Here is a 24,783-nt window from a genome sequence, read left to right on the forward strand (position 1 = left end):
TGATTCTGTGTCTCCCCTCAGGTTGCCTTTCTCAGTTGAAGAACATCACCCTTTACCTTTTTTTCTCATATTGAGCCCTCATACAGCAGTGGTAGCATCATCTTTTAAGTGGGCTCACTGTGGTTCTTCCCTGGACATTCCACGACTCTGGTTTATCTTTAGGGGGCCTTGAAAGTAGCATGGCATTTCAGCTTTGTACAAAGGTAAGAATCATATGGTAAACTTTGTCCTGTACCCAATTAATGATGATATGACACAGTAGTACCACTTCTGATAAGACATTTTGTTTTTAATCCATCCTCAAATGTAAGTTAGCTTGCTTAATCCTTAGAAAAGTTATCACTATAGTAATTGAGTTTGGGTTAGTATTAATTTATCCTAAACAGGCTGACACTGCTAAAAAAATCGAAAATAGGGATGACTTCGGAGAAGGTCGCTGGAGATTTTTCACTCTTTTCATAAAGCTAGCTTTTTATTATTAATATGTGATATATGTATGTATTCTAAGTAAACTAACAACGGATTCTTCTTAATAGCAATAACAGTAATTATAATCCAAATTTTTTGTTCACACCAGTATTTGAACGCTGGCCATATGGCTCAAACAGAGCCATATCCAGCCTTATATTTTCCAGGCAAACTCTCCCTTATTTTCCCAGAGAGGTAACGTACCAACGTCTGAATGATACACATGTAAAAAAATGTTTTTAGTTGAATGACTGCTTCCTTGCTTGAAGTTGCTAAGACTTTCTGAGCACCTTCAGAGCTGACTTCTATAAGACCGAAACTGTCTTTAGGGATTTAATATATATTTGTTTAATCAGGTTATTCTCACCTAATCTGGGAAATTAAGAGACAATTGGCTTCAACTTGTCTTTAGATCCTTGGTTTTAAAAACAAACAATGACAGCTTAGGTATGAGTAATCTTTCCTGAATTGAATTACTAATTTTTTTATACTTTAGGTTTCAGAAAGTTGGGCACAGTTCTACTTATTGTCCCTTCCTTCTTCAGAGTTCCAGAATTTAATTCAATTTTTTCTTTAATCCTGCTTGGCATCAGTGTGTTAGAAACTTAGCAATTTCTTATGAGAAATTCTGAAAACAACCATTAACTAACACTTTTTGGACAGACTGTATTTGAGGCATATATGAATATACAGTATTTTGTTGGGATTTTTTGAGCTAAACCAGGTAGGAATAATGTCTTCAGGAGACATAAACCACAGTCCTTTTCATTGCTCCTTTGCTGAATTGTAACAAGCTTGGAGCTTACAATCCTATAGATCTATGCTGAATCACTTCCTTTGGGCCCTTGACCACATTGAATTTCCTTCTGTCACTTCTACCTACTCACAACTTAGAGTACTACTTTGTAAAGTTTATTTTCACCATCAACTTTTCACGTAGAGTTAACTGTGATCTTAAGCTTTTTATTGTGCAGTAGTTGCTCTGTCAGTCATTTATAATGACTTTAATGAGATCAGCTTGCACGTTAGTATCCGGAAGGCTCACAGTTTGAGATGTGTTTATTCTCCCTAATTTTGTTTTCTCTTAAACAACTTCTGTATCCACGACACGAGGATTTTGGTCCTAGGATGACTGATTTTTTTCTTTTTTTAATTAGCCTTTGGGATAGAAGTTGTTTAAAAGTCTTTGAAAATGTAAAGAAATTACATTCACTGGCTCTCCTTCTTTTATACACATATTTATCCCCCTGATATATCCTTTTGGACCCCATGTTGCTCTACCCATAATTGTCTGCGTGCTTTAAGGTATTTAGTGCCCTTATCATAACCTCTTCTCGTTGATGAGGTCAAATTAGAAATGCAATATTTTGGTACGGGAGCCCTTTATAGACACGATCGTTCCTCACCCACCTACCACCTACCCCGAGACACATCACTGAGACTTGTGCGTGTTTGTACACGGTTTTCCAAACCTCTGCGTAAATACCTTTTGGTGGTGGTGACTGCCCTATCACTCACAGTTCAGTTACCTTAGAGCCGCATTTGCTGTTAACATGACTCAGGAGCTGCATGATTATAGCAGCTCAAAGCCTGTTGTTCAATGTAATCTTCTAACTCTTCAATCAGGTGTGCCAGGGGGCCAAAGGTTACAAGCAAATGAGCTAAAGGGAAGCAGGTGCCAGACTCAGTCTTGATTCAAATAGACTGAGAACATTCTCTATACTTAATGGCTGTTGACGGATTTCTTCCAACCCACCCATTTTCAATGACAATTACGGAGTGGAAATTTCACTCTCCTCTTCCTTGGAAGAGGAAGAAGCAAAGCATGCCTTCAGTCTGCAGAATTCTCAGGGAAGGTCCCCTAAGCGAGGCTGCGGCACAAAGAAGACTCGGGGAGTACAGGTGAGTCGGAGCTTGTGAAGGAAAGGAGCTGTGTCGGTGTGAGCTGGAAGCTTTTTCCAAACTGGTGAGGGAGCTCAGAGGGAGTGACTACAGATCCCGGCTGCCTGGTGCATGAGTCACTGGCCCTGAGGGCTAGAGCCTGCTGCAGGGAGGGGCCTGAGCCTGGCCCGCAGAGTTCCCCAGGCACCAATGGGCAGACAGATATTCTCCTGGCAGTTTACCTGAGCGATTCAGAGAGGCAGTTGTCTGTGAACAATGCAAATGGAAAGCCAGGAGTAGAGCAGGGGCTGCGTCAGTCAGTTTGCACCGAGTGAGATGGAGGTTCTGAATCTGTTCACAGGCCACAGGGCTCCAGGGAGAAAGTTCGGACTCTGCTGGGAAAAGTGGCTGAGGGCGACTGACCGTGGGAGACCATGGGAGAGTCCACGAGAGTCACGAATCCAGCAAGAGACTTCAGCCATCACAGAAGCCGTCTCCGGGAGAAAAGGCAAATGCAGAAGGAAAAGAGGGATCCGTGGGTGAGGCTCTTCCAGCCAGTTCTAGAGCGTTTCCTTACCGAGGTCAACCCCGTGGGGCTGAGACAGTCGTCCACTGTTGGAGCGGAAAGAGCCCTAAAGATCTTTGTGTCTAACCCCTTCACTGTCACAGTGGAGCCTGGTGAGGGGACATGATTTGCAGAAGGCCACGCGGCCCGTGAGTTGTAAACTGCAAATCAGAACTGCCTGCTCTTTAGGATGTAAGCACGTGATCTGCTGAGTGTGTGCTGCTCACAAAGGGCTGAGGGTGACTTGCCATGAAATGCGGAGATTGAGTAAACAGAACATGTGCAGGCAGATGATTTCTGAGAAAGTGAGAGGAGCTGGTGGTCAGACTTGTGGAATGATTAAGAGGCAGGTTTTAGGGATTGGATTGAGCCTGGCCAGGCAACAGACTGGAAAGAAAGATAAGGAGTGGTTTTTGCGGCCATTCGTCATCCTTACGCAGCAGGGCCCTAAGAACTGGAGAGTCTCAGGAGTGCGTGCGTGCGTGCGTGCGTACATGCGTGCGTGCGTGTATCTATCTGTGTGTTCAGCTTTAGGGGAGGAAAGGACAAGAGGATCTTTAATAGAAGTTGGAATCTATGCAGAGAGACTGGGCTTCCTCCTTGAAATCAAATGATACTGGCATTAACAAATAAAAGGGGAAAAAAAGATGAAGGAGTTTCCAGTTGGGAATCAAAGAAAATGATGTATAAAATATTTTTCAAACATTTGACAGTTAAGTCCTTTGAATTGATTCTGGGGAGACCTTTTAGTTCACTGGGTATGAAAATGTACCTGATTTCACTGATGCAAATAACAAAGAGTTATAGTAAGTGGCAGAAAAGTCAAACCAAAATGAATAATGGGCAGGAAGGTAAAGAAGTGGGCAAATTGGGACACTTGGGAAGATGCAATGCTTGTTGTGGCTCGGAGGGGGGCTCTGAATAACAGATTGCACCCCTGGTGGCTACAGGAATACGGATTGGGACAAGGGTGCCAAGCTGGAGAGAAGGGTACCCTGGATAGAATTAGACGGAAAGGATGACACAGCAGCCGTGGGGCGAAAGTACGCCAGAAAGGACCGTGGAATCTGTGTGGCTGGAAATTCCATTCTCAGACAACAAAACTGTGCATGGATGAATGTACCTGAGGCAACTTGACCAGAGTAATGAGACTAAGAGACAACGTGTGAAAGCTACACATGAAGATGCAGAAGCTATAAGGCGGAGGCAGAAGCCAGCTCCGTATTTTATAAATCATTGTCCTAGAGGCCTGGGCTCTATAACCTGAGGTCAGTTTGCCATTCTCTCCTTCCTACCCAGACAGTCACATTCTGTTGTTTTCCTCCTAGCATCACTCTTGTTCCCCTACCACCATTTTAGTCTCAACACCTCATTCGGGGACACTGGCATGATGTCCCCACGGGTCTCTGTACTCCCAGTCTTTTCACCTGCATCTTTTTGGAAGAGTGCATTATAACAATCTCAGATTTGACTGTATTCTCTTTACCCCTCTCATTAGCTACCAGGTAATAAGCCTGGACCCACCTTAGCCATCCAGCCTCACCTCCCTCTTCTCACGTGGCCCCTTGTAGCCACTTTCCTCCCCTCCAGGCCTGTTCCTTTCATGCATTCCGATTCCCTTTCCATCTTTGGAAGTTGCAGCTTCCGCTTCCCTCTTACCAGTGTTCTCTTCTCCCTCTTACGTCTCACAACGATGTCCCTCCTTCTTTTTTAAATCAAACAGTATTGAGTGTTGAAGTTATTTAAGCACAGACTGAGGGTCTCTGGAGGGATTTTATTCTAGATCTAATCGAGATCACACACTGACCCCCTCCTTCTGACCTTCTTTCTTGTCTCCTCTAAAGCAAAACACTTTGCTTCTTGAAATTGGCACCTCCTGACATACTTGGCATCCTGTCCAAAATTTATTTATTTTGCGACTTCGGGCAAATTTGTAAACCTCTCTTGTGTCTCAGATTTCCACCTGTCAAATGAATAATACCTTATAGGGTTGTTGTGAAATGAAATTCCCTATTAAAGAGCTAGACACACAATAAATGCTAAGTAAATGGTTATCACCATCATTAATATTTTGTCTAAGGACTAATTTCTGAGTAAAGTAAGTAAGCTATTTCAGTGCCTCCTGTGGTCTCATAAAACATACACAAAACTGGCTATCATTGATAGCCTCTTACCTATTAAGGATCTTTCAGCTTTTTACGTGATATATGGACATCCAGGAAGCAAGACTCCTCTATCTGCATTTGGTGAAGTGGAAAATAAACTCAAAAGACCTCTCGGTTACGGCATCCTTAGGAAATCATTGAAACCTCATAAATTCAGATCATGAGACCTCATGTGCACAATTATTTGTCCAAGCTCCTCTCCAGGCCTACTGACCCAACTGGACTTTTGATCTTTCCCCATCCAGCACCTCTTCCAGCTCTTTCCACCTCTGCTCAGCCATCCCTTACCAATCTCAATGCCGCCTTTTCTTTTGCCTCACACTTCTTTCCTTTGTTGGTGTTTCCCTGAGTCCATCCTAAGATCACTTCCTTTGTTCTACGTGCTCTCTGAGCCACTTTGTATGGTCTCTTGACCTCAACTCGTATTTTCTATGCTGAAGAAGCCCAGGAGTGACCTCTAGTCCTAACCTCTCTCACAGACCCTAGCTCCATATTTGTCTCCCTAGACATGTCCACCCAGATGAACACAGGAACTAAAGCCTCAACACACACAAACTAAATGGCCTCCCTTTCCCCATATTTGCTGCGTCCCCATTATTTCCTTTCTCAATTAACAGCATTTTTTAATTACCGACATCTTTGTCTACTTCCCTTACTCTTTGATTCCTTTCAGCTAGTTTTTTCTCATAGTGATTCTGATTCTTAAATAGTTCTCAGATCTGTCCCTCTTCATTCTTTACTTTTCTCTAGCCTCTCATCACCTCTCACTTAGACTAACTCAATAGCCCTGTCTGGTCTCCCTGCATCTCCTCTCTAAGCCCTCCAATCTTGTGCTCCATTTGTCTTTCTGAAACCTGAATTATGTCAAGTCATATGCTTGAGTGAAAAATGCCAGTGCCTCTCTAATCACCCAAAGAATACAGCTCGAGCATCTTAGTATGGGATATGGGGCCTTTCCCTCTGTCCCTTACTGGCCTCAGTGACGACAGTCCCTCCATTGGCCTCTCTACGTACAAATCCAGCCACTCCGACCTTCTCCCTAATCATCTTTCCAGTCTCAATGGCTTTCCACTCACTATGCCTTTTGCCTGAAATACCCTTTCCTCCCTTCTCTGCTTATCCAAATTCTACTCTCCTTTATGAGTAATGCCCTGGACTCTGAAGCTTTCTTAGCGCCAGCAGACATGGCTGCCGCAACTTTTAGACGTGTGTCACACCTTGTTCTCATGGCTGGTCCTGCACACCATCACCCTCCTGCAGTGTAACTGGTCATTTGTGTTGTCTGACTCCCCAGCAAGACTGTGAGTTCCCTGAAGCCTGGAAGGACATTTTATTGCTATTGCTGCCACTGAATGATGGAAGGAGTGTCTGCTTTCATTTCTCGGGACTCAAATGAGAGGGTATTTTTGAAAGAACATTATAAACTAAACTACAAATATAAGAACCCTAAATAACCCAGACTTTCCCTGGGCCCTAAAATGACACCGCTTCTGGGTGAATGAAGGAGATTCTTCACTTCCCGGAAATCAGACTTATTCTTAATCAAGACCATTTCAGACTTGGAGTGGAATCAACAAAAGCCAAATTGTCTTTTGCAGCCTGTTTTCCTGTGTTCTGTCGGCGCAAATGACGTTAAAATATGCATTTCAAAATACATTCTAATGGACTATCTCAGAAATATATAAGTAACTAATTAATAATGTGGCTAACAGGAACAGAAAATATAATAGGATTCCAACAGATTTTAGAGCGTTTTTTTAGACAAGTGTGGAGCCTGAATAATGGCAGGAGGGAGGAAAATACTAAGTGAACAGGACTGTTCAGAGCCTGAAATGCAAGAAAGTTGAGTAGAGATGCAGAGCCCAATTCCTGGCTCCTGGACAATCTATTTGAAGTGCGAAGCTATGGTGGATGTAGCTGTCCCCAGCAAAGTGCTGCAACTAGGGCTACCAAAGTTAGCAAATTAAAATACAGGGCACCCCCATACTGCAGGAAGCATACTTATACTAAAGACATTATTTGTTGTTTATCTGCAGTTCAAATTTAACTGAACGCTCTATATTTTATCTGGCAAACTAAGCAGCAACCCAAGGGACTTTAATATCTTTGAACCTGATCTCAGTGGCTCTAGGGCGTTTGAGAGAAAGAATTATTATGGGCTTTCTTATCGTAAACAACCAGAATACTTTAAGGCCACAGTTAAAGTGGTGGTGGACCGCCATCTAGTGGAAAAATTGTGAGAGTGCACGCTTAAGTTGGAGGCGTAGAAAGGGTTTTTTCTGGAGTCTGCAAGGAAGGATTCTACTCCCGCCAACTGCACACTGTTGCACTGTGGGAGGGTGATCACATCAAGAGGATGGGGACTGTGGGGAGGGGGCACGGGGGGAGGGTGATGGAGGAGGAGTGCTGAAATGTGCGTGCCCTGTGATTTAAAGAGAGAAGTCGCCTGACCATGGCCCTCCAGCATGCAGTGTCTGCTCCCTCACTCCCACCAAATCCAAAACAAAAGCTATAGCTAACTCTAGCTCAAGATCCTTCCAGATGGGGTTGGCTCAGAGGCATGTGGAACTATGACATTCTGCGGGTCTAATCCCAGGTGATTATTATGAGCAATGGAAGAAGTCATCCAAAAGGTAACACTGTGGCTACAAGCTCAGATTTTAAAAGGGCTGAAAAGATGTACAAGTTAAAAGGAGGCACATCCTGGAATTTCAAGGGTAATATCTCAAGGTGTGGACCCCAGAAACTCAGTGCTGCAAAACATGCTAAAGACCAATACTAACAGTAAGACTAGCAATGACAATAATAAAACCAAACTTGGAACAGGAAGAGCACGGAAAAGATAAATGTACTTCTCAAGGAGCACATTATAACGTCAACATATAATACCGAGAACATATGGCTCTTATTTTTGTCTTCTCCAGAAAGGACAACATTCTAGAAATTAAAAGCGTTGGGCAAAAAAACACAGGATGGTCTCAAAACCCAAACAAGAGTCTTATAGCTGATTTATATTTAATTATAGATTATATTTAATTATATATTTCTTCCAGAGCAGAACAGGAGAAGATCTCTAAGATTTAAAAGATTTTCTCTAAGATTTAAAAGAGGCAATTGTCCTAACTTTCAAAGAGATGATTTGTAGAAACTAAAGGAGAATAATGTAAAATTCTCATAAATTACTGGAAGAGAGTATTGAAAGATGGTTTCTGAACATTTAGATTAAAATAATCATAAAAGACAATAGGTGTTCCTTATGAATGAGCCATGCCAAACTAGTCTTATTTATTATGTTGTTAGGTTTCCAAGAATATTAAATTATTAGAGTGCTATAAAGAGAATATGTTTTGATTTTAGTGAGTCATACAGCAAAGTTTTTTTTTTTTTTTTTCTCAAAATCCTTTTCTAAAATCCTGTAAACGGCAAAGGATGGCCCTGGATGATAATATAGTGAAAGAGGATTTTAGCTAGTTTAACTCTCTACTCAAAAAAGTGCTCATTAATATTTTCAAGGAGTTACGTCAAAATGTTCTGTACTTGCTTGTATCCTGTTTACTAATTTTGAATGACTTGGTCATAAAATTCCTAAAACATACTGAACAAACTTACAGGGAGAAAAAAATTGCAAAAATATGGCTAATCTATATAAGGACTCCAAACCATCTTAACAGTGTCAATAATGGGTTAAAATTAACCAAATGAAACTAAACAAGCAACATAAATGTTTGTACATTTAGATTCAAAATGTCAATTCTACAAATACAAAATGAGAGAGAACGGCTTTAAAACAGCTTCTATTAAAATGACCTAGGGGGTCATAGTTGACAAAAAGTTTGTCTTGGATCAAGAATATGAACTGGCTAAAAAAATAAAGGCCCATTTCTCTCCAGACAACATTAATTGAAGAGAAAGTCCTATGTGATGGAGGTAAACAGTCATACTGCACAGTGCAATTGATGAGAACTCCAAGTAAGGTTCAGTTCTGGCTCCATTCTTTTGTTTTTTAATCATATTGGAGTACGGTTGATTTGCAATGTTGTGTTAGTTTTAGGTGTACAGCTACATGACTCAGTTATACACATATCCATTCTTTTTCATATTCATTTCCCATATAGGTTATTACAGAATACTGAGTAGAGTTCCCTGTGCTATACAGTAGGTCCTTGTTGATTACCTATTTTATATATAGTAATGTGCATACGTTAATCCCAAACTCCTAATTTATCACTCCCCCCCATCTTTCCCCTTTCGTAACCATGTTTGTTTTTAAAGTCTGTGAGTCTGTTTTGTAAATGAGTTCATTTGTATCATTTTTTTTAGATTCTACCTGTAAGTGATATCATATATTTGTCTTTCTCTGACTTACTTTGTATGACAATCTCTCGGTCCATCCATGTTGCTGCAAATGGCATTGTTTCATTCTTTTTTATGGCTGAGTAATACACCATTGTATATAGGTACCACATCTTTATCCGTTCCTCTGTTGATGGACATTTAGGTTGCTTCCATGTCTTGGCTATTGTAAATAGTGCTGCAGTGAACGCTGGGGTGCATGTATCTTTTCACGTTATGGTTTTCTCCAGATATATGCCCAGGAGTGGGATTGCTAGAACCTCCATACTGTTCTCCATAGTGGCTGTATCAATCACATTCCCACCAACAGTGCAAGAGGGTTCCCTTTTCTCCACACCCTCTCCAGCATTTGTTGTTTGTAGACTTTTTAATGATGGCCATTCTGACTGGTGTAAGGTGATACCTCATTGTAGTTTTGATTTGCATTTCTCTAATAATTAGTGATGTTGAGCATCTTTTCACGTACTTTTTGGCCACCTGTAAGTCTTCTTTGGAGAAATGTCTATTTAGATCCTCTGCCCTTTTTTTTTTTTTAACATCTTTATTGGAGTATAATTGCTTTACAATAGTGTGTTAGTTTCTGCTTTTTAACAAAGTGAATCAGTTATACATATACATATGTCCCCATATCTCTTCCCTCTTGCATCTCCCTCCCTCCCACCCTCCCTATCCCACCCCTCTAGGTGGTCAAAAACACCAAGCTGATCTCCCTATGCTATGCAGCTGCTTCCCACTAGCTATCTGTTTTACATTTGGTAGTGTATATATGTCCATGCCACTCTCTCACTTTGTCCCAGCTTACCCTTCCCCCTCCCCGTGTCCTCAAGTCCATTCTCTAGTAGGTCTGCATCTTTATTCCCGTCCTGCCCCTAAGTTCTTCATGACATTTTTTTTTTTTTTTTTTAGATTTCATATATATCTGTTAGCATACGGTATTTGTTTTTCTCTTTCTGACTTCACTCTCTATGACAGACTCTAGGTTTATCCATCTCACTACAAATAACTCAATTTCATTTCTTTTTATGGCTGAGTAATATTCCATCGTATATATGTGCCACATCTTCTTTATCCATTCATCTGTCGATGGACACTTAGGTTGCTTCCATGTCCTGGCTATTGTAAATAGAGCTGCAGTGAACATTGTGGTACATGACTCTTTTTGAATTATGGTTTTCTCAGGACATATGCCCAGTAGTGGAATTGCTGGGTCATATGGTAATTCTATTTTTAGTTTTTTAAGGAACCTCCACACTGTTCTCCATAGTGGCTGTATCAATTTACATTCCCACTGCCCATTTTCTGATTGGGTTGTTTGTTTTTTTGATATAGAGCTGCATGAGCTGTTTGTATGTTTTACAGATTAGCCCCTTGTCAGTTGCTTTGTTTGCAAATATTTTCTCCCATTCTGTGTGTTGCCTTTTCGTTTTGTTTATGGTTTCCTTTGCTGTGCAAAAGCTTTTGAGTTTAATTAGGTTCCGTTTTATTTTTGTTTTTATTTTCATCACTCTAGGAGGTGGATTCAGAAAGATATTGCTTTTTATGTCAGTGTTCTGCCTGTTTTCCTCTAAGAGTTTTACAGTATTCGGCCTTACATTTAGGTCTTAAATCCATTTTGAGTTTATTTTTTAAAATTTATTTATTTGGCTGCATTGGGTCTTTGCTGCGGCATGCAGGATCTTTTTTGCACAGCACGAGCTTCTCTCTAGTTGTGGCACGTGGGCTCCAGAGCACAGGGGCTCAGTAGTTGTGGCACTCGGGCCCTCTAGTTGTGGTGCACAGGCTCTAGAGCACGTGGGCTTAGTTGCCCCATGGCATGTGGGATCTCAGTTCCCTGACCAGGAATCAAACCCACGTCCCCTGCATTGGAAGTTAGATTCTTAACCACTGGACCACCAGGGAAGTCCCCATTTTGAGTTTATTTTTGTGTATGGTGTTAGGGAGTGTTCAGATTTCATTCTTTTACACGTAGCTGTCCAGTTTTCCCAGAACCACTTATTGAAGAGGCTGTCTTTTCTCCATTGTATATTCTTGCCTCCTTTGTCGTAGGTTAATTGACTATAGGTGCGTGAGTTTATCTCTGAGTTTTCGATCCTGTCCCATTGGCACCACTCTTAAAAGGAACATCCACAAACTCATACTCATTTGAAGAGAGGAATTTAAGGTGGTAAAGAGTGAGACGGGGCCACTTGAGACAAGGCTCTGAGGAACGACACACAGTGCTCAGATTTCGTGATATTAGGTTTATTCTTTGTAGCACGTGGAAAGCAAAACTCATATCAGTTAAACAATATTGACTTCCTCCTAGTAGAAGAGAGAACTTCATAATAATTAAAGCTCTCAAACATTCTGTAGGCTCTTGTGTAAAGGAGCTAGCCGCCCCCTCCTTTGCAGCCCCCCCCAGAAAATCAAGACTGAGTGATCCTCTATCAGTGGTGGTACAGAGATCATTCCTGCATTTGCCAGGTGGTTGGACTTGTCAGCCTAGGAGTCTACGCTTCTAAGAAGTTTTCACCATTTTCTGTTTGCTTGGTCTATCATTCATTCTCAATGAACTTATTTTGTTTTCAGTATACTATTAGATTGCCTAACACTTTAAACCTAATTGTTGCATATAAGCACAGATCTTAAAGCCCTTCACCCTTAAATTCTTGGCTTTAGATATCTACTGTTTTGCTATCCATACCAGGCGTTACTTATCGGAGTGGCAGGAACCCAAATCAGTTAAGATCTGGAGGAGAAAATATCCAGCCTCCTTGTAGGGCCTTGAAAGCAGCAGTATGCCGTGGTGACTGATGGCAAGAGAGGAGGAACAGCACGGAACTGAACACTTGTTGTTTTTACCCCTTACATAGAAGAATCTTTTCCCCTTACGTCTGTTTTTAGGCTGCTAATTTCATGGGCGTCATGAGACAAAATGTGAAAACAAAAGAGAGACGTATATTTTAAAAGACCTAGCTACATCACAATATAAGACACTATTTCAGCGTATATGTTGCAATCCCTAAATTAAGGCTACTAGGATCCTTGTGTGGCTGTAGAATAGTAGTGCAAAGCTACTAAATACTGTTGGTCTTTAAAACCCTACACAGATACCCGGACATGCGTTTGTGTAGCTAAGACACTTCCTCTCCATTTCTAAATACTTTTCCTTTTCGGTTCTCGTGAGCCATGACGCTAGAACTAGTACGATGGATTTAAGTTAATAATTGCTTGTAATACATGTTTTAAAAAAAAAAGTGTGTATTTTCCAATGATCGTAGCATTGGAGGTCCAGGATGGTACCCGATGTACACTCGTCAAATGCACGGTAAGGTGGTCCGAGAGGAAGACCAGACCAGCCATGGCCCCTCATTCCCTCCCCCGCCCCCCCCCCACTCCAGAAAGAAAGACCACTGGAAATATCAGTCATGGTTCACAATTCTAGAGGCTTAACCTAAATAGCCCGGGGCTTCTCTCGGTAATCCTATCCCTGCAGGGCCCTAATTCCAGAGAAGGGCCGCGGCGCAGGTGTGCTCAGGCTCAGTTCTGGGTTTGGGGCTAGAACATGGTTTCATGGCAGGAGCAAAGACGCAGTCCAAGAGGCCCAGTTCCTCCCCCAGCAGGAGACGGGAGGATGCCAGCCTCCACCGGATCCTGCCCCATGGGGGGGACCTCACGCGGGCCGCCCGGGACACAGCTGGTCAGCCGAGTGGAAAGCAGAGACGAGCCCGGCGCTCTTCACTGGCGTGAGCGGGGAGACACATCATTACAGAGAGAAACCCAAGGGTAGACTAGTTTACTGCTTCCAGTGGACACTGTGGCTCGTCTGCGTAGCGAGGCAAGAAAACAAACGGATACAAACTTCGGAGGTGACACAGGCCACCCTCTTTCTTCAGGGCCACCATCCAGAGGTGTGGGGAAAAGGGCAGGGCCAGGCCTCTTCCTTCCCAAATCAGTGTCCGGAAAGATGAGTCCACAGAGGGGGAAATGCCCTACTTCCACCCCCATCCATAGACTCCAGGCTTTCCTAGCACTTCACCCGCCGTCTACTCTGGGGCGTCCCAACCCTCCCCAGCAGGGGGGCCTCTTCACTCCTCGGCCCCGGCACTAGGGGCCATGGCCGGTCTGGTCTTCCTCTCGGCCCTCCTCGGGGGCTGAGGGCAGCTCCACAGCGGCGGTGGGCAGCTCCTCTTGGGCCTTGCTGAGTAGGGGCTCCGCGCTGGGCCTGGTCCCTTCAGGAAGCCGGGTGAGGCCTGGAGAAGACTGTCTGCTCGAAGCCTGAGCACAAGGGGCTGCAAACAGATCCAGGAAGTAGCCGTCCCCTCCCGGGGGGCCCCCCAGAGCTGGTGGACAGAAGGAACTGGGGAAGGGCAGGTCTGGCAAGCAGGGGTCATTCCAGGGGACTGTACCTGTGGGATCAAAGAGCAAAACAAAGAGTAAGTAGGATGATGGGTACCAACCACGTTCAACGTGTTCTGTGACAGAGTCCCCTCCCTGCTCCACAGAAACACGGGTTAGGACCCTGGAGCGAGTCTCCCCTCAGCAGCAGGCAGGCTCCTGTCTCGAGGTCCTACGTCTGGGTAACAGTGACACAAAGGGGACCGTGGGTCAGGCCGAGTGAGTGCCCTCTCGCGCAGGCAGGAGGCTGGGAACCAGCATCTTTCTTCCCCTTCTGCTGGAACTGAGTCCTCCTAAGATGGTCACTTCCAGGATTTCAGGGTCCAGGTGGCCCATCGGATACTCACATCAGCTCCCACCTATCCCGTGCCAAGTATTCCACACCTGTGGTTCCTAATCTTCAGCAAGCCCTCTAAGATACGGGAATATTATCCCCGTTTCAGAATCCAGGAACCTCAGGAGAGCCCAGAGCTGAGCTGGACTTTAAACTTTGCGTTTCCTCACTCCAAAGCTCTCTTGCTGAGTCTTACTCTGCTCTGAAACCTCCGAGAAACTGGAGGAAGGAGAGCTTCATAAGGACAAGCGGGCTTTCTGTAAGTAACAGTGATTCACTCACCCCACGCCTTCCCTCCAGCTCACGAGGCTCTCTCCCTTCTCACCGTCCTCAGTCACCAGAGGCCCCTTTCTGTGCCAGCCCGGACTCACCCATGTTCCCAGCGGGTGGCTGCAGCAGGATCTGCCCTGAGGGAGGGCCCGGGAAGTAGCCCTGGGATGTGCCCCCGCTGGGGCCATAGGACAACGCAGACAGAGAGTCTTCCAGCAGTGGAGGGGTCAGGGAGCTGGGCATGTGGAAGGGGAAGGGGTGCAGGTATGGAAACTGGGGCTGGGGGTGTTGGAAAAGCTGGCTCTGTGGAGCCTGGGAGAACTGGAACGGTCCTGGCTGGCTGCTGGGTTGATATTCCTGGGGTTCCAGCTCCTCCAAGTACGAGCAGGCGGGGGGTGGCGTGACGCTGAGAGAGACAGAGGAGTATTTTTTTTTATTTTTATTTTTTTTGCAGTACGCGGGCCTCTCACTGTTGTGGCCTCTCCCGTTGCGGAGCACAGGCTCCGGACGCGCAGGCTCAGCGGCCATGGCTCACGGGCCCAGCCGCCCCGCGGCATGTGGGATCTTCCCGGACCGGGGCACGAACCCGTGTCCCCTGCATCAGCAGGCGGACTCCCAACCACTGCGCCACCAGGGAAGCCCCCAGAGGAGTATTTTGTGCGGCTCGGGGGGCAGCCCCATTCCTACTGCGCAGCGAGGCTCCCCTCCCCCATCCCCACGACCCCAGACCTGCCACCTCCTGTTCTCTCTCCTGCTCTAGCTTCTCATCCTCGTTCCTGTGCTACTGCTGTGATGTCCTAGATCCTTCGCACCCCAATCCACTTACCCTTTTAATCCTCACCACATTTACTACTCCTTGCTTCTCTCACTCACCCTCCCCCCTCCCAAGCTCCATCTATCTTTCCTCCTCCCGTACCTCCCCCAGGATAAGTCAAGTACCACCGCCATTAGGTTGCGTACCTTGTCCCCCACGACCCACAAGGGCCATCCTTGCGGCTGCTCTCGTTGCCTGGGGTATCCAGCAGCAAAGACATCAGCTGGGAGGTGTGCATGGGGCCGAGGGGGAAAGGAAGGTTGGCTCTTCGGACAGGTGGGGGGCTGAAGAGTGGTGGGGTCACTTCCACCTTCTGGGCACCCTCACTCTGTTGGGTCGGGGCCAGAGTCTGGTCAGATGTCAGCAGCATGGGGGGCTCTAGGAACAGAGGTCAAAGGGGGGTTGTAAGAGTACGAAAGTGGGGGGCAACCTTGGCAGCGCTGGTCCAAGTGCACAAAGCCCGGGTCCCCCTGAACGAAACCGTGGGGAGCTCTGGCCACTCCCAGGTCTTTCAGGAAACAGCCCTTTGACTCTGCTGTCTCCCGCGCCGCTGTATTTCCCAGACAACCCTTGGAAGGTGGTCAGCTCACCTGGAAGGGGATCCAGCGGGGACTCCTGAGCGAAGGTCCCAGGCTCCCGGTCCGCGGGCACAGCAGGTGGCGGTCCGGCTGCAGAACTAGAGGGAGACGAGCGAAGACTGTAGCTCGGGCAGTCCCTGGATTCAGACTGGGGCTTCAGTGTAGGGAAAGGGACCCAGATTTCCAAACTGTGCCTCCTACAAGGCACTGGGCAACTTCCCAACCTCATGCAGTCAAAATCCCTCTATTAGCCAACAACTCCCTACGCCCAGCCTTCCAGTCCCTTCTCCCCCTAGAGCCCAGAATCCCAGCTTAGCCCCCAATTCCTGCCCACGGGGATGGGCCCGGAAGAAGAGAAAGGCTTACCTGCACTGGTTGCTGGCGGGGCTGAGGGCAGGGCCAGCAGCAGCGTCCATGCTCTCCTTCCCGGTCATTTTCTCCACTTTTCGCCACTTTGCCCGGCGGTTCTGGAACCACACCTGTAGGGGAGAGACACCCGAGGAGCTTGAGAAACAGGGTAGAGCCTGAGGCTCAGTCCTGCTGTCCCATGATGTCTCCGTGACTGTAGGAGGTCACTGCAGCGCTCAGGCTGGCAGGGAGAGGTTCATCGAGATGGCCTCTGAGGCACTTTGCTCTTCCCATATTCTAAGGCTGTGGCAGCGTGGAAACAGGCAAGAACACAGCCCCATCTGAGGCCTCACCCCAGCCCCTGTCCGGGAGCTGAGTACTTGTTTGGCTCTCCCAGAGTGCCGGCGCGTGGGTTCTCCCCCACCCCAAGACTGAGGGCAAGTACCCTTACCATGATGCGCTGGGGGGTGACTCCCACCGTCTGGGCAATCTCCCGGCGCTTATCGCTGTCTGGATAGTGGTCTTCTTGGAAGAGCTTTTCTAGCTCCTCCAGCTGGTCTGGAAGAAGAAAACACTGGCTTGAGCATGAACACCAGTGATGCGGAAGCAGAGGAGAAAAACAGATACCCTCCAGAGGGGACCGCTGTCCCCAACCCGAGGGCCTCCCCAGAGCCCTGCGACTAAGCTCCCCATTGGGCTGGGGCCTCCTGTCTCTCAGGCTTTGTGGCAGGGAACTGTGTGGTGTTTACTTTCCTGCCCCTTCTACCCTGGGCCCAATTTCATGTTCTGATGAGAAAACCCAACCTTTCCCTCTGAGGTCAGAGGTCATGGCCTGCACAGGTCAAGAGAGGACCCGGCCAAGGTGATGTACAAACCAACCACACTCCTCTCTCCTGGGGCTGCTGCCTGCTCTGTTGAGCCCAGCTTTCCTAGAGATGAGGCCAGGTCCCCTAGGTTTCCGCTCGCCTTCAGGGACTTACCCGAGCGGTATAGAGTCCGCGTCTTTTTCCGGCCTTGGCAGGTCACATCCGGGGACTTCTTCTGGTCTGTGTTTTGGCTGTTCTGGGCCAACGTGCTGAGGAGGTTGGCCAGATGGCAGGAGCCCCGGCCTGACCCACAAGGCACTGGGTTGTACGTGGCCCGGGCTGGGTTAGCGACACTGGGAGATGCCGTGGAGTCCAGACCCACGGCGTTAGGCTTTTTCTGCTTACCGGTGGCTGGAGAGTAGGGTCTCTTCCCCAGCTTCCCCTCTCTCACCGGGAGAGGATGCCCTTCCCCCTGAGGCTGGGGTCTAGGCGGGCCCAGGGCTCTGTCTTTGCGGAGAGCCCCCGAGCCCTGGCGCTGGCAGGCTCTCCCAGCACCGGCCCCAGCTACTTCTCCAGGGGCCTCTGATGGCTGCTTCTCCCCGGGAGCAGCGCAGGAGAGGGGCACGTCCTCACTTGGGGCTTCCTGAGTGTGGGGGGCTGAACTCTGCAGGGGTTCCTCCTCCTCTAGCCTGGCAGCCGGGGGCTTGTCTCCGCCCTCCTGACCTGTGGAGAGCCAGCACCCGCTGACCTTAGCTCAGGAGAACGAACAGCCTGGACCAGGAGGGCGTGCTGCTTCCTGGTCTGCGACGGGTGTTCTGTTTGATCTGAAGCTTTAATTTGTCCGCTTATCAAATGGGGTAATCATTCCAGGCGTATCTTCCTAACTCTGCTACTGTGAGGGTCAAATTAGATGATCCCACAGCTTGCAAACGCAAAAGCAAATGGATGCAGCCACGAGGAGCCTGAGCTCGCGCACCTAGACGGCGTGCAGTCCTAATTTGGGGGGAACTTACTCTCTGTGAGTTCCCTGTTTTCTCCCCGAGACCTGGAATGTGAGTTTGAGGGACAGGCATCTATTCAGGGGTTTCTAGGGGACACATGTTGGCGTGGACTCTGGGAAGAGGGAGAGGAATCGATGCAGACTGCTGTTTCTCAGACTGGATCTCGTTCCTGCGGCAGACACAGGCATCAGTGCTCAGAGCAGGGACGCGGCGGGACGGAGTGGTCTCCAGGAGCCCAGGCGAGGACATCAAAGGAGCTAACAGGAATGTCCACCCTGACCTCCCACAGAACTCACTGTGTCCTCGGCCGCCCTCCTCTCCCTCATGCACACCCCCGTCCCCTCCCTGCAAAGCAGAACCTCACTCAGGGGCCTCGGGCCCAGGTGAGCGCCCTCCTTTTACAGGTAAGGAAGAGTGACCTGGCTGGCACTCATCCTCCAAGCTTGTCTGTCCTTCTCTGAGCTATGACTGATTCATCAGTTTACCATGTCCCAGGCATTGCGCTAGGCACCTTTCAAAGATTAGTCCAGCATGCATTTAATCCTTGTGAGGAAGGCATATGTATAGCTCATTCTAATATGGAGAAACGTGGATGACAAAGTTGAGCGGTTTGCCCAAGCTCACACAGCGCCGTGCTCTTGACCACTAGACAGAGTCCTTCCTGGGGTCACCAACCCCGCCCCCATTCCTCTCCCAACTTACTCATAACCTCCAGATCCCAAACCGTCTCAGCTCAAGGAGCTGCTTTATCATTTCTAACTAAATTGGAACATTTTTAAGAGGATGCTCACTACTAAGAGCGAGTTTTGTTTTTTTTAATGAAAGTTGCATGAGATAGGCTGTCTTAAGGAATGACTTTCTAACGATGTGTAAGAAAGCTGTAGGTCATGGGCTAAGGCGCTTTGTCAGATTGTTTCCTAGGGTACAAGCTGGTGAAGGGGGTTTGCAGGCCTTTATGGCGCTGAGGCTGGATGGTGAAATGGGGAAGGAGGGACACACCGGTTTTACAGCATTTTAGGGGCGCTCGTAGCCTAGCAAACCCGGTACACAGTAGGTGCTCAATAAATGCGACGTATCCGGGTGATAGGCCCCGGTAAGAAAGGTGATGGGTGTGGGAACCTAGAGCAGAAGAATCACGGCCCTGCTTTTCTTCCCTTCATCCTCAGAGATCCGAACGCCAAGGATGGGGGGCGCGGCGTGGTGGGCTCCCTGGCCCCCCCGCCCCGTCCAGCCCCTCTCAACTCCCCTCCAACCCCCTACCCTCGGCCTGCCGCTGGGCCCCAGCCCCTCAGGCCCCCGCGCACTCACCCCGCGGCTCCGGGCCGCGCTCCGAGCTGAGCTCCATTGCCTGGACTCCAGCACGCGGCCGTCGGACTGCTTTTGCGCGCCGCCTAATGAAGCCTCGCGCTCGGGCAGGTGTGCGAAGCTGTGAGCGTGGGGTGCCCGCGCCCTCACCCCGCCGCCGGCGAGGCCCACTCGGGAGGGCGGTGCCTGGGGCAGCTGCGGGCTGCCGAGGCCCGGGGGCCACGCCGCTTCCCGCCCCCGCCGAGGCCCAAGCCGGGGCAGGTGCGGCTCCGCTGCGGCCCCTCCCCGGTGGGTGGGGGTTGCACGCGGGGCGTGGGCGAGAGCCCGCCTACTGGGTCGCGGTCGGGAAGCCTGCCCTAGAGGGCCAGGGCGTTCGGCTGGGGGAGGGTGGCCGGCTCCCTGGGCCGGACTTGGTGGCGCCGTTGGCCTTGGAGACAGAGTCCTTCCCGTGGAAGGCGACTTGGGGAGCCACTTATCAAGGGAGCTCCAAACCCTTAACAAGGGTTCCCTGTCTCCCAGCTGCATCATTGAGGTTTCCCCAGGCCTCAGGATTAATGAGCCCCCAAGACGCCATGCTGATTGGAAGGTCCGTAGAGCACGGAGCTGTCCTGAGGATGAAAGCGAGCTGGAAGAACCCAGGCTGCGGGGTGAAGTGGACACCTCTTGAATGGGACGCAATTGTACGCGCACGGGAGGCCGCAGGTAAGCCGGGAGAAAGCACTAGCTCGTCAAAGTTTTGTCTCATGTTTCCACCCACTTGATATCAGTTTTTCTGGCCGAGAATGAAGGAGTGTCGCGTAAGGGCGATCTCACAGGTGTGATCTTTACGACTCCCAGTTCCTGGAATGTTACTTGTCTGTTTTATAACATAATTTCAGGATTTAAAATCCTCATGGCCTCTTCCTTCCATCTGCCCTTGAGTGGGAGGCGCTGGCCAGATGGAAACAGGTGCTTGGTGCTGTTTGGGGGTGGGGGTGGGGGTTGGTCAGAATAGAAATCAGGTGTTTTGCTTTTAGGATTTAAAAGACTCTGGACGCCACGTGCTTTCCCGCTGTAATCACCTATTGGTAAGTTTCCCTGTGCCTTAAATGCCTTTCAGGGGCTTGGCCTACACACATGAACTTTGAAGATATTACCAGTTCTTTCTGAAATATAAAAATTATAAACGAGTTAACTCCGTGACAACATGACCAAAATTCCAGGCACCTGGTGTTTCATTCTGACTCCTATAAGACTAATATCCTCTAATAAATGAGGGGTTTAAAAATAGGGCCCAGTTTCAGCTAGAAAGGAAGCATTCTAGGCCATGTGAGCAAGGAATGGGGGGCAGTGAAGTCGCTTTCTTTGTGGAACATCATCATTTGGTGGTGACGTGGCGGTAAATGGAATGCAATCGTCTGCTTGCTTAAACATTTACAGGACACCTACTGTGTGCTGGGTACTGTGTGCAGGTCACTTCCTGCCTGCACAAGTTTACTGGCAGAGCGCGGGTTAGAACAGTGACACAAGTAAATGGACAGTGTCCATACGAGGAGGTCGGTGGTGAGTTAGAAGGATGCATAGAGGAGCAGGAAGCTCTGCTGGACTCGGATTGGGGGTGGGGCAGGAAAGGCTTTCTTGGAGAGGGTGACACATGAGCTTTGAGCTGAAGTTTAAGGGAGAGGCATTCTTACCATGTCACAGCCCTGCTTAAACCCTGAAGTGGCCCTTGCCTGCCTGTGTGATAAAAACCAACCTCCCTAACCAGGAGAGGAGGCTTCTGAGGTCTGGTTCTTTCCTCTGAAGCCTCAGCTCTCCTGCTTCCCACACCCAAGTATTCCAGTTTTAATGTCTCTTTTGACCTAGTGTTTTTCAAGGAGTGTTGACACCCTGGATTAGAATTTCTTAGGGAATTTGTTTAAAATGTGGCTTGCTGGGCTTCCCTGGTGGCGCAGTGGTTGGGAGTCTGCCTGCCGATGCAGGGGACACGGGTTCGTGCAGAAACAAAGTCAACTAAAACCAACACGGGTTCGTGCAGAAACAAAGTCAACTAAAACCATCCCCGGGGATGGAGATAGGGCAAGTGGATGGTGGGGGACTTTGTCGGGGAAGGAGATGACCTGTTGTCCTTTACTGAGGTGTCTGCTGCAGTGAAAGTGGGTCACAATTAATTTCTTAATAGGTTATCCTATCTCATTAAATTAAGAATAAATCATCCTTCCCTGCCATCATTTATGTTGAATTTCCTCTCGCCGTCTCTTTGCCCTCTGCCTGGGTGAAGGTCAGAAAAGCAAAGGCTCAAATCACCCATAGACTGGACGCCACCCTTACATAAAACTCTGAAAGATACAGAGTCTGACTGTATAAAATGGTTTGCTCTGAGACTTAAGGAATTGAAGATGTTGGCATTTTCTAAACACATAAATAATTGAATTTGTTGGGCCTGGGCTCTGACATGAGAGAAATCGAAGCTTTCCTCCTCTTTGTTTCTCTGTTTCTTTCCTCCCTTCCTCAGTCTTGATATTCTTGCCTTGTCGTTTTGTGTGTGTGTGTGTGTTTTTTTTTTTTACAAATGATATCGTTTTCTTTATTTACATGAAAATTTGATTTAGCGGCTGCAAGTGAATTTGGTCTAAGAAGGCTTGGGATAGCGTCTTGACGTGTTTGGTTGAAAAGGGATTGTACTTATGATATATGCTGTGCAGAGTGCTATCTTTCAGATAGGGAAGGGGGACTGCTCTTTATTGGGAGGACAAAAAGATACTGTTTTAGGGGTACTTGGAAATATTTATTTCTACGACTTGGTCCATGGCATCTTCGTGATCTTAAGGCATGTTCATAGACCAACCTTGTTTAGAGGGAAGGATTATTTTGGGGGGGCAGTGCGTGGAGGGGAGGAGGTTGTCCTTAGTTTTCAGAGCCAAACTATAAACCACCACTTCCACCCTCTTAGCAAGCGCCAGTTATTCCAACATCTTTTTCTTCTCATGGATAGAATGACAACAAAGAGGAACAGGTCTGATGCTACCAAAGGGTATAATTAATCTTTTGTTTTTCCCATTCTATGTAGAGTTAACCAACCGTACAATGAGTTTAAGCAAGTGAAATAGATTCTTTGTCCTTCCTCCCTCCCTCTCTATAATGAGAAAAATAACCAGTAGAAGGTGGTTGACTAAGAAAATTTTTCAAAGAGGAGACACATTCTTGTCCTGCATGCCACTCCTGGGAGTAGGCAGCAACAGGTCATTGGAAATCCTGGGACCAGAGGCAAGAATACGGTTGTGAAAAGGCAGAAATCTGAACGGGCCCTGGGTCGGGAGATCACAGTCCCAGCAAACACGGGAGGTAAAGGCCCCAGGAAACAACCAGGAGGCGAAGCTCCATCCAAGGCAGGGGAGGGCAAAGGGAAACCGGAGCTCATCACAGGTTCGGGGACCAGGACGTCCTGAGCCCGAAGGAGGTCCTTGGCCGGATGATCAGATAAACGCCGTGGGCTCACCATGACAGAGCTGAGGGTGCCAGTGACGGGGGAGACACTGGGAGTTGCCGAAGTCTCTGCACAGCTGCTTCCTTTGGAAACCCCGGGAAAGGCTGGTTGGAGGTGACGGGCATTGAGAACACCTGGCTGGAGCAGAAACTGCCCTGGCGGGGAGAAAACAGGTTCTGGCATGAGTGAGCCTGAGCACTTGTAATCCCTGTGCCCCAGACTCCCAAGTTTTTATGCATCTAACAAGAATAGTGACTGTCTAAGCAACGTGGCTGCTGCTAGTTTTTAATCAGGCCGTCCTCCTAATAAATCACTATTGCTTGTGTGTTTTGTAATTTACAAAGTACTTTCCCTTGCGTTCTAATCCCCTCCTGATGTACCCATGTTCTGGAGACAGACTGTCTTCTTTCTGCTCTGTTCTGGCCTTCTCCAGGATTGCAAAGCTGTAATGCTAACTATAGCCTGGCATTCAAGACCCGCTCCAAACCCAGCCCCGGCCTTCCCTCATTCTGCATCTGTGGCTGCTGTCCTTCCCTTCTCCTCTCACCCCACTCACAGACCCTCGTCTAGTCTCCTCATGGTGTCCTCTCGTTCCAATCTTGTGGGCCTCTCTCAGAATGGCCCCCGCCTTCTCATGCCTCGGGACCACAGAGCACATCGTTTTATAGGCCTGGAACATCGTCCCTTCCCTTTTATTTCTGTTAAAGTCTGACTCATACTTGAAAGCCCAACCCAAATAATCTCTTTCCCGTGAAGCCTATCTTAGCTTTCCACCGCCAGGAGGAACTGCTCCTTCCTGTATCCTCCCACTGTGCCGTGCTTACCTTGATATTACATCACCTAACACAGGCTGACCTGATGAGAGCTCTGTATGTTCTCCACCGGGTGGTGAGCTCTTACATGTGTTAACATACATCTGTTCACGCCAGGCGCTTTCTACTTGCTCTACAGATATCAACTCATTGAATGCTCACGACAGCCCTCTAAGGTTCTATGGTTAGCCCCATTTTATCGAAGAAGGAGCTGTGACACAGGGAGCTTAAGTGCTTTGCCGCAGATCACACAGCTGCTAGGTGGCACGCCCAAGATCTGAACCCGGTTGGTCTGGTTCCCGGCCATACTCCTAACCACTAGGCTTTCCTGTTTATGTCATTTATATTTGCATCAAGATCCTCTAGGGAACTGAATGTCAATATTATGACATAGTGTGAGTGTGTTGCGTGTGTGGTAACTGCAATCATTGTTGCTTTTGTTGTGGTCATCCGTTTACAGTGCTTGGTGTCAGTCTATTTATCTCTTGTAAAAATAAAATATATTGTGTGTGTGTGTGTGTGTGTGTGTGTGTGTGTGTGAAAAAAAGGTACAAAGTTTCAGTTATACAGGATAAGTTCTGGAGATCTAATGTACACCATGGTGCCTGGAGCTAACAGTATGTATTGTATATATAAAATTGGCTACAGGGTAGATCTTATATTAAGTGTTCTTATCCCACACACAATAATAATGATAAAGGGGTGCGAGGGAACTTTGGGAGGTGATGGAAATGTTAACGGACTTGATGATAGTGATGGTTTCATGGTCATGTATTTATCCCCAATCATAGAGTTGTATACATCCCATACGTATGATGTTTCAAATGTCAGTCAGAACTCAACAAAGTAGTTTTAAAAAGTAAAAAAAAAAAAAAGATCCTCCAGGGCTTGGCATGGTGGTTTGCACATGGGGATCAATGATTGTTCGTTGACCAGAAGTTGATCACCATTGCCGGGAATTAGAGGGTAGCGTGGGGAGTAGGTGGCTATGGCTGTACAAGGGAGCAACAGTGATGGAGCCGTTCTGAGCCTTGACCGTGGGAGTGATCGCATGAGTCTACACGTAAGATAAAATTGCATAGGACTAAACAGAGTTGACCCTTGAACAACACGGGTTTGAACCGCACAGGTCCACATATGTGCAGATGTTTTAAAATAGTAAATACCATAGGACCGCATGATCCGTAGTTGGTTGAATCCGCAGAGGTGAAATCTCAGGTAGGGAAGAGCCACGGATACA

General features: G+C 47.6%; 1 protein-coding gene across 1 annotated transcript; it reads right to left on the reverse strand.

Moving 5' to 3' along the window:
- Positions 1–13,162: 13,162 nt before the first annotated feature.
- Positions 13,163–19,383, reverse strand: NOBOX (NOBOX oogenesis homeobox). The gene is made up of 8 exons (XM_079932056.1): positions 19,269–19,383; positions 17,134–17,682; positions 16,605–16,711; positions 16,172–16,284; positions 15,818–15,903; positions 15,374–15,605; positions 14,515–14,819; positions 13,163–13,820 (listed from the first exon to the last, which is right to left on the reverse strand). Exons 1-8 carry the CDS (start codon positions 19,303–19,305, stop codon positions 13,519–13,521), a joined length of 1,731 nt encoding a protein of 576 aa, XP_079788182.1. The 5' UTR covers positions 19,306–19,383; the 3' UTR covers positions 13,163–13,518.
- Between the last annotated feature and the right edge of the window lie 5,400 nt (positions 19,384–24,783).

This window comes from Stenella coeruleoalba, assembly GCF_951394435.1.
Source record: "Stenella coeruleoalba genome assembly, chromosome: 9".
NCBI lineage: Eukaryota > Metazoa > Chordata > Mammalia > Artiodactyla > Delphinidae > Stenella > Stenella coeruleoalba.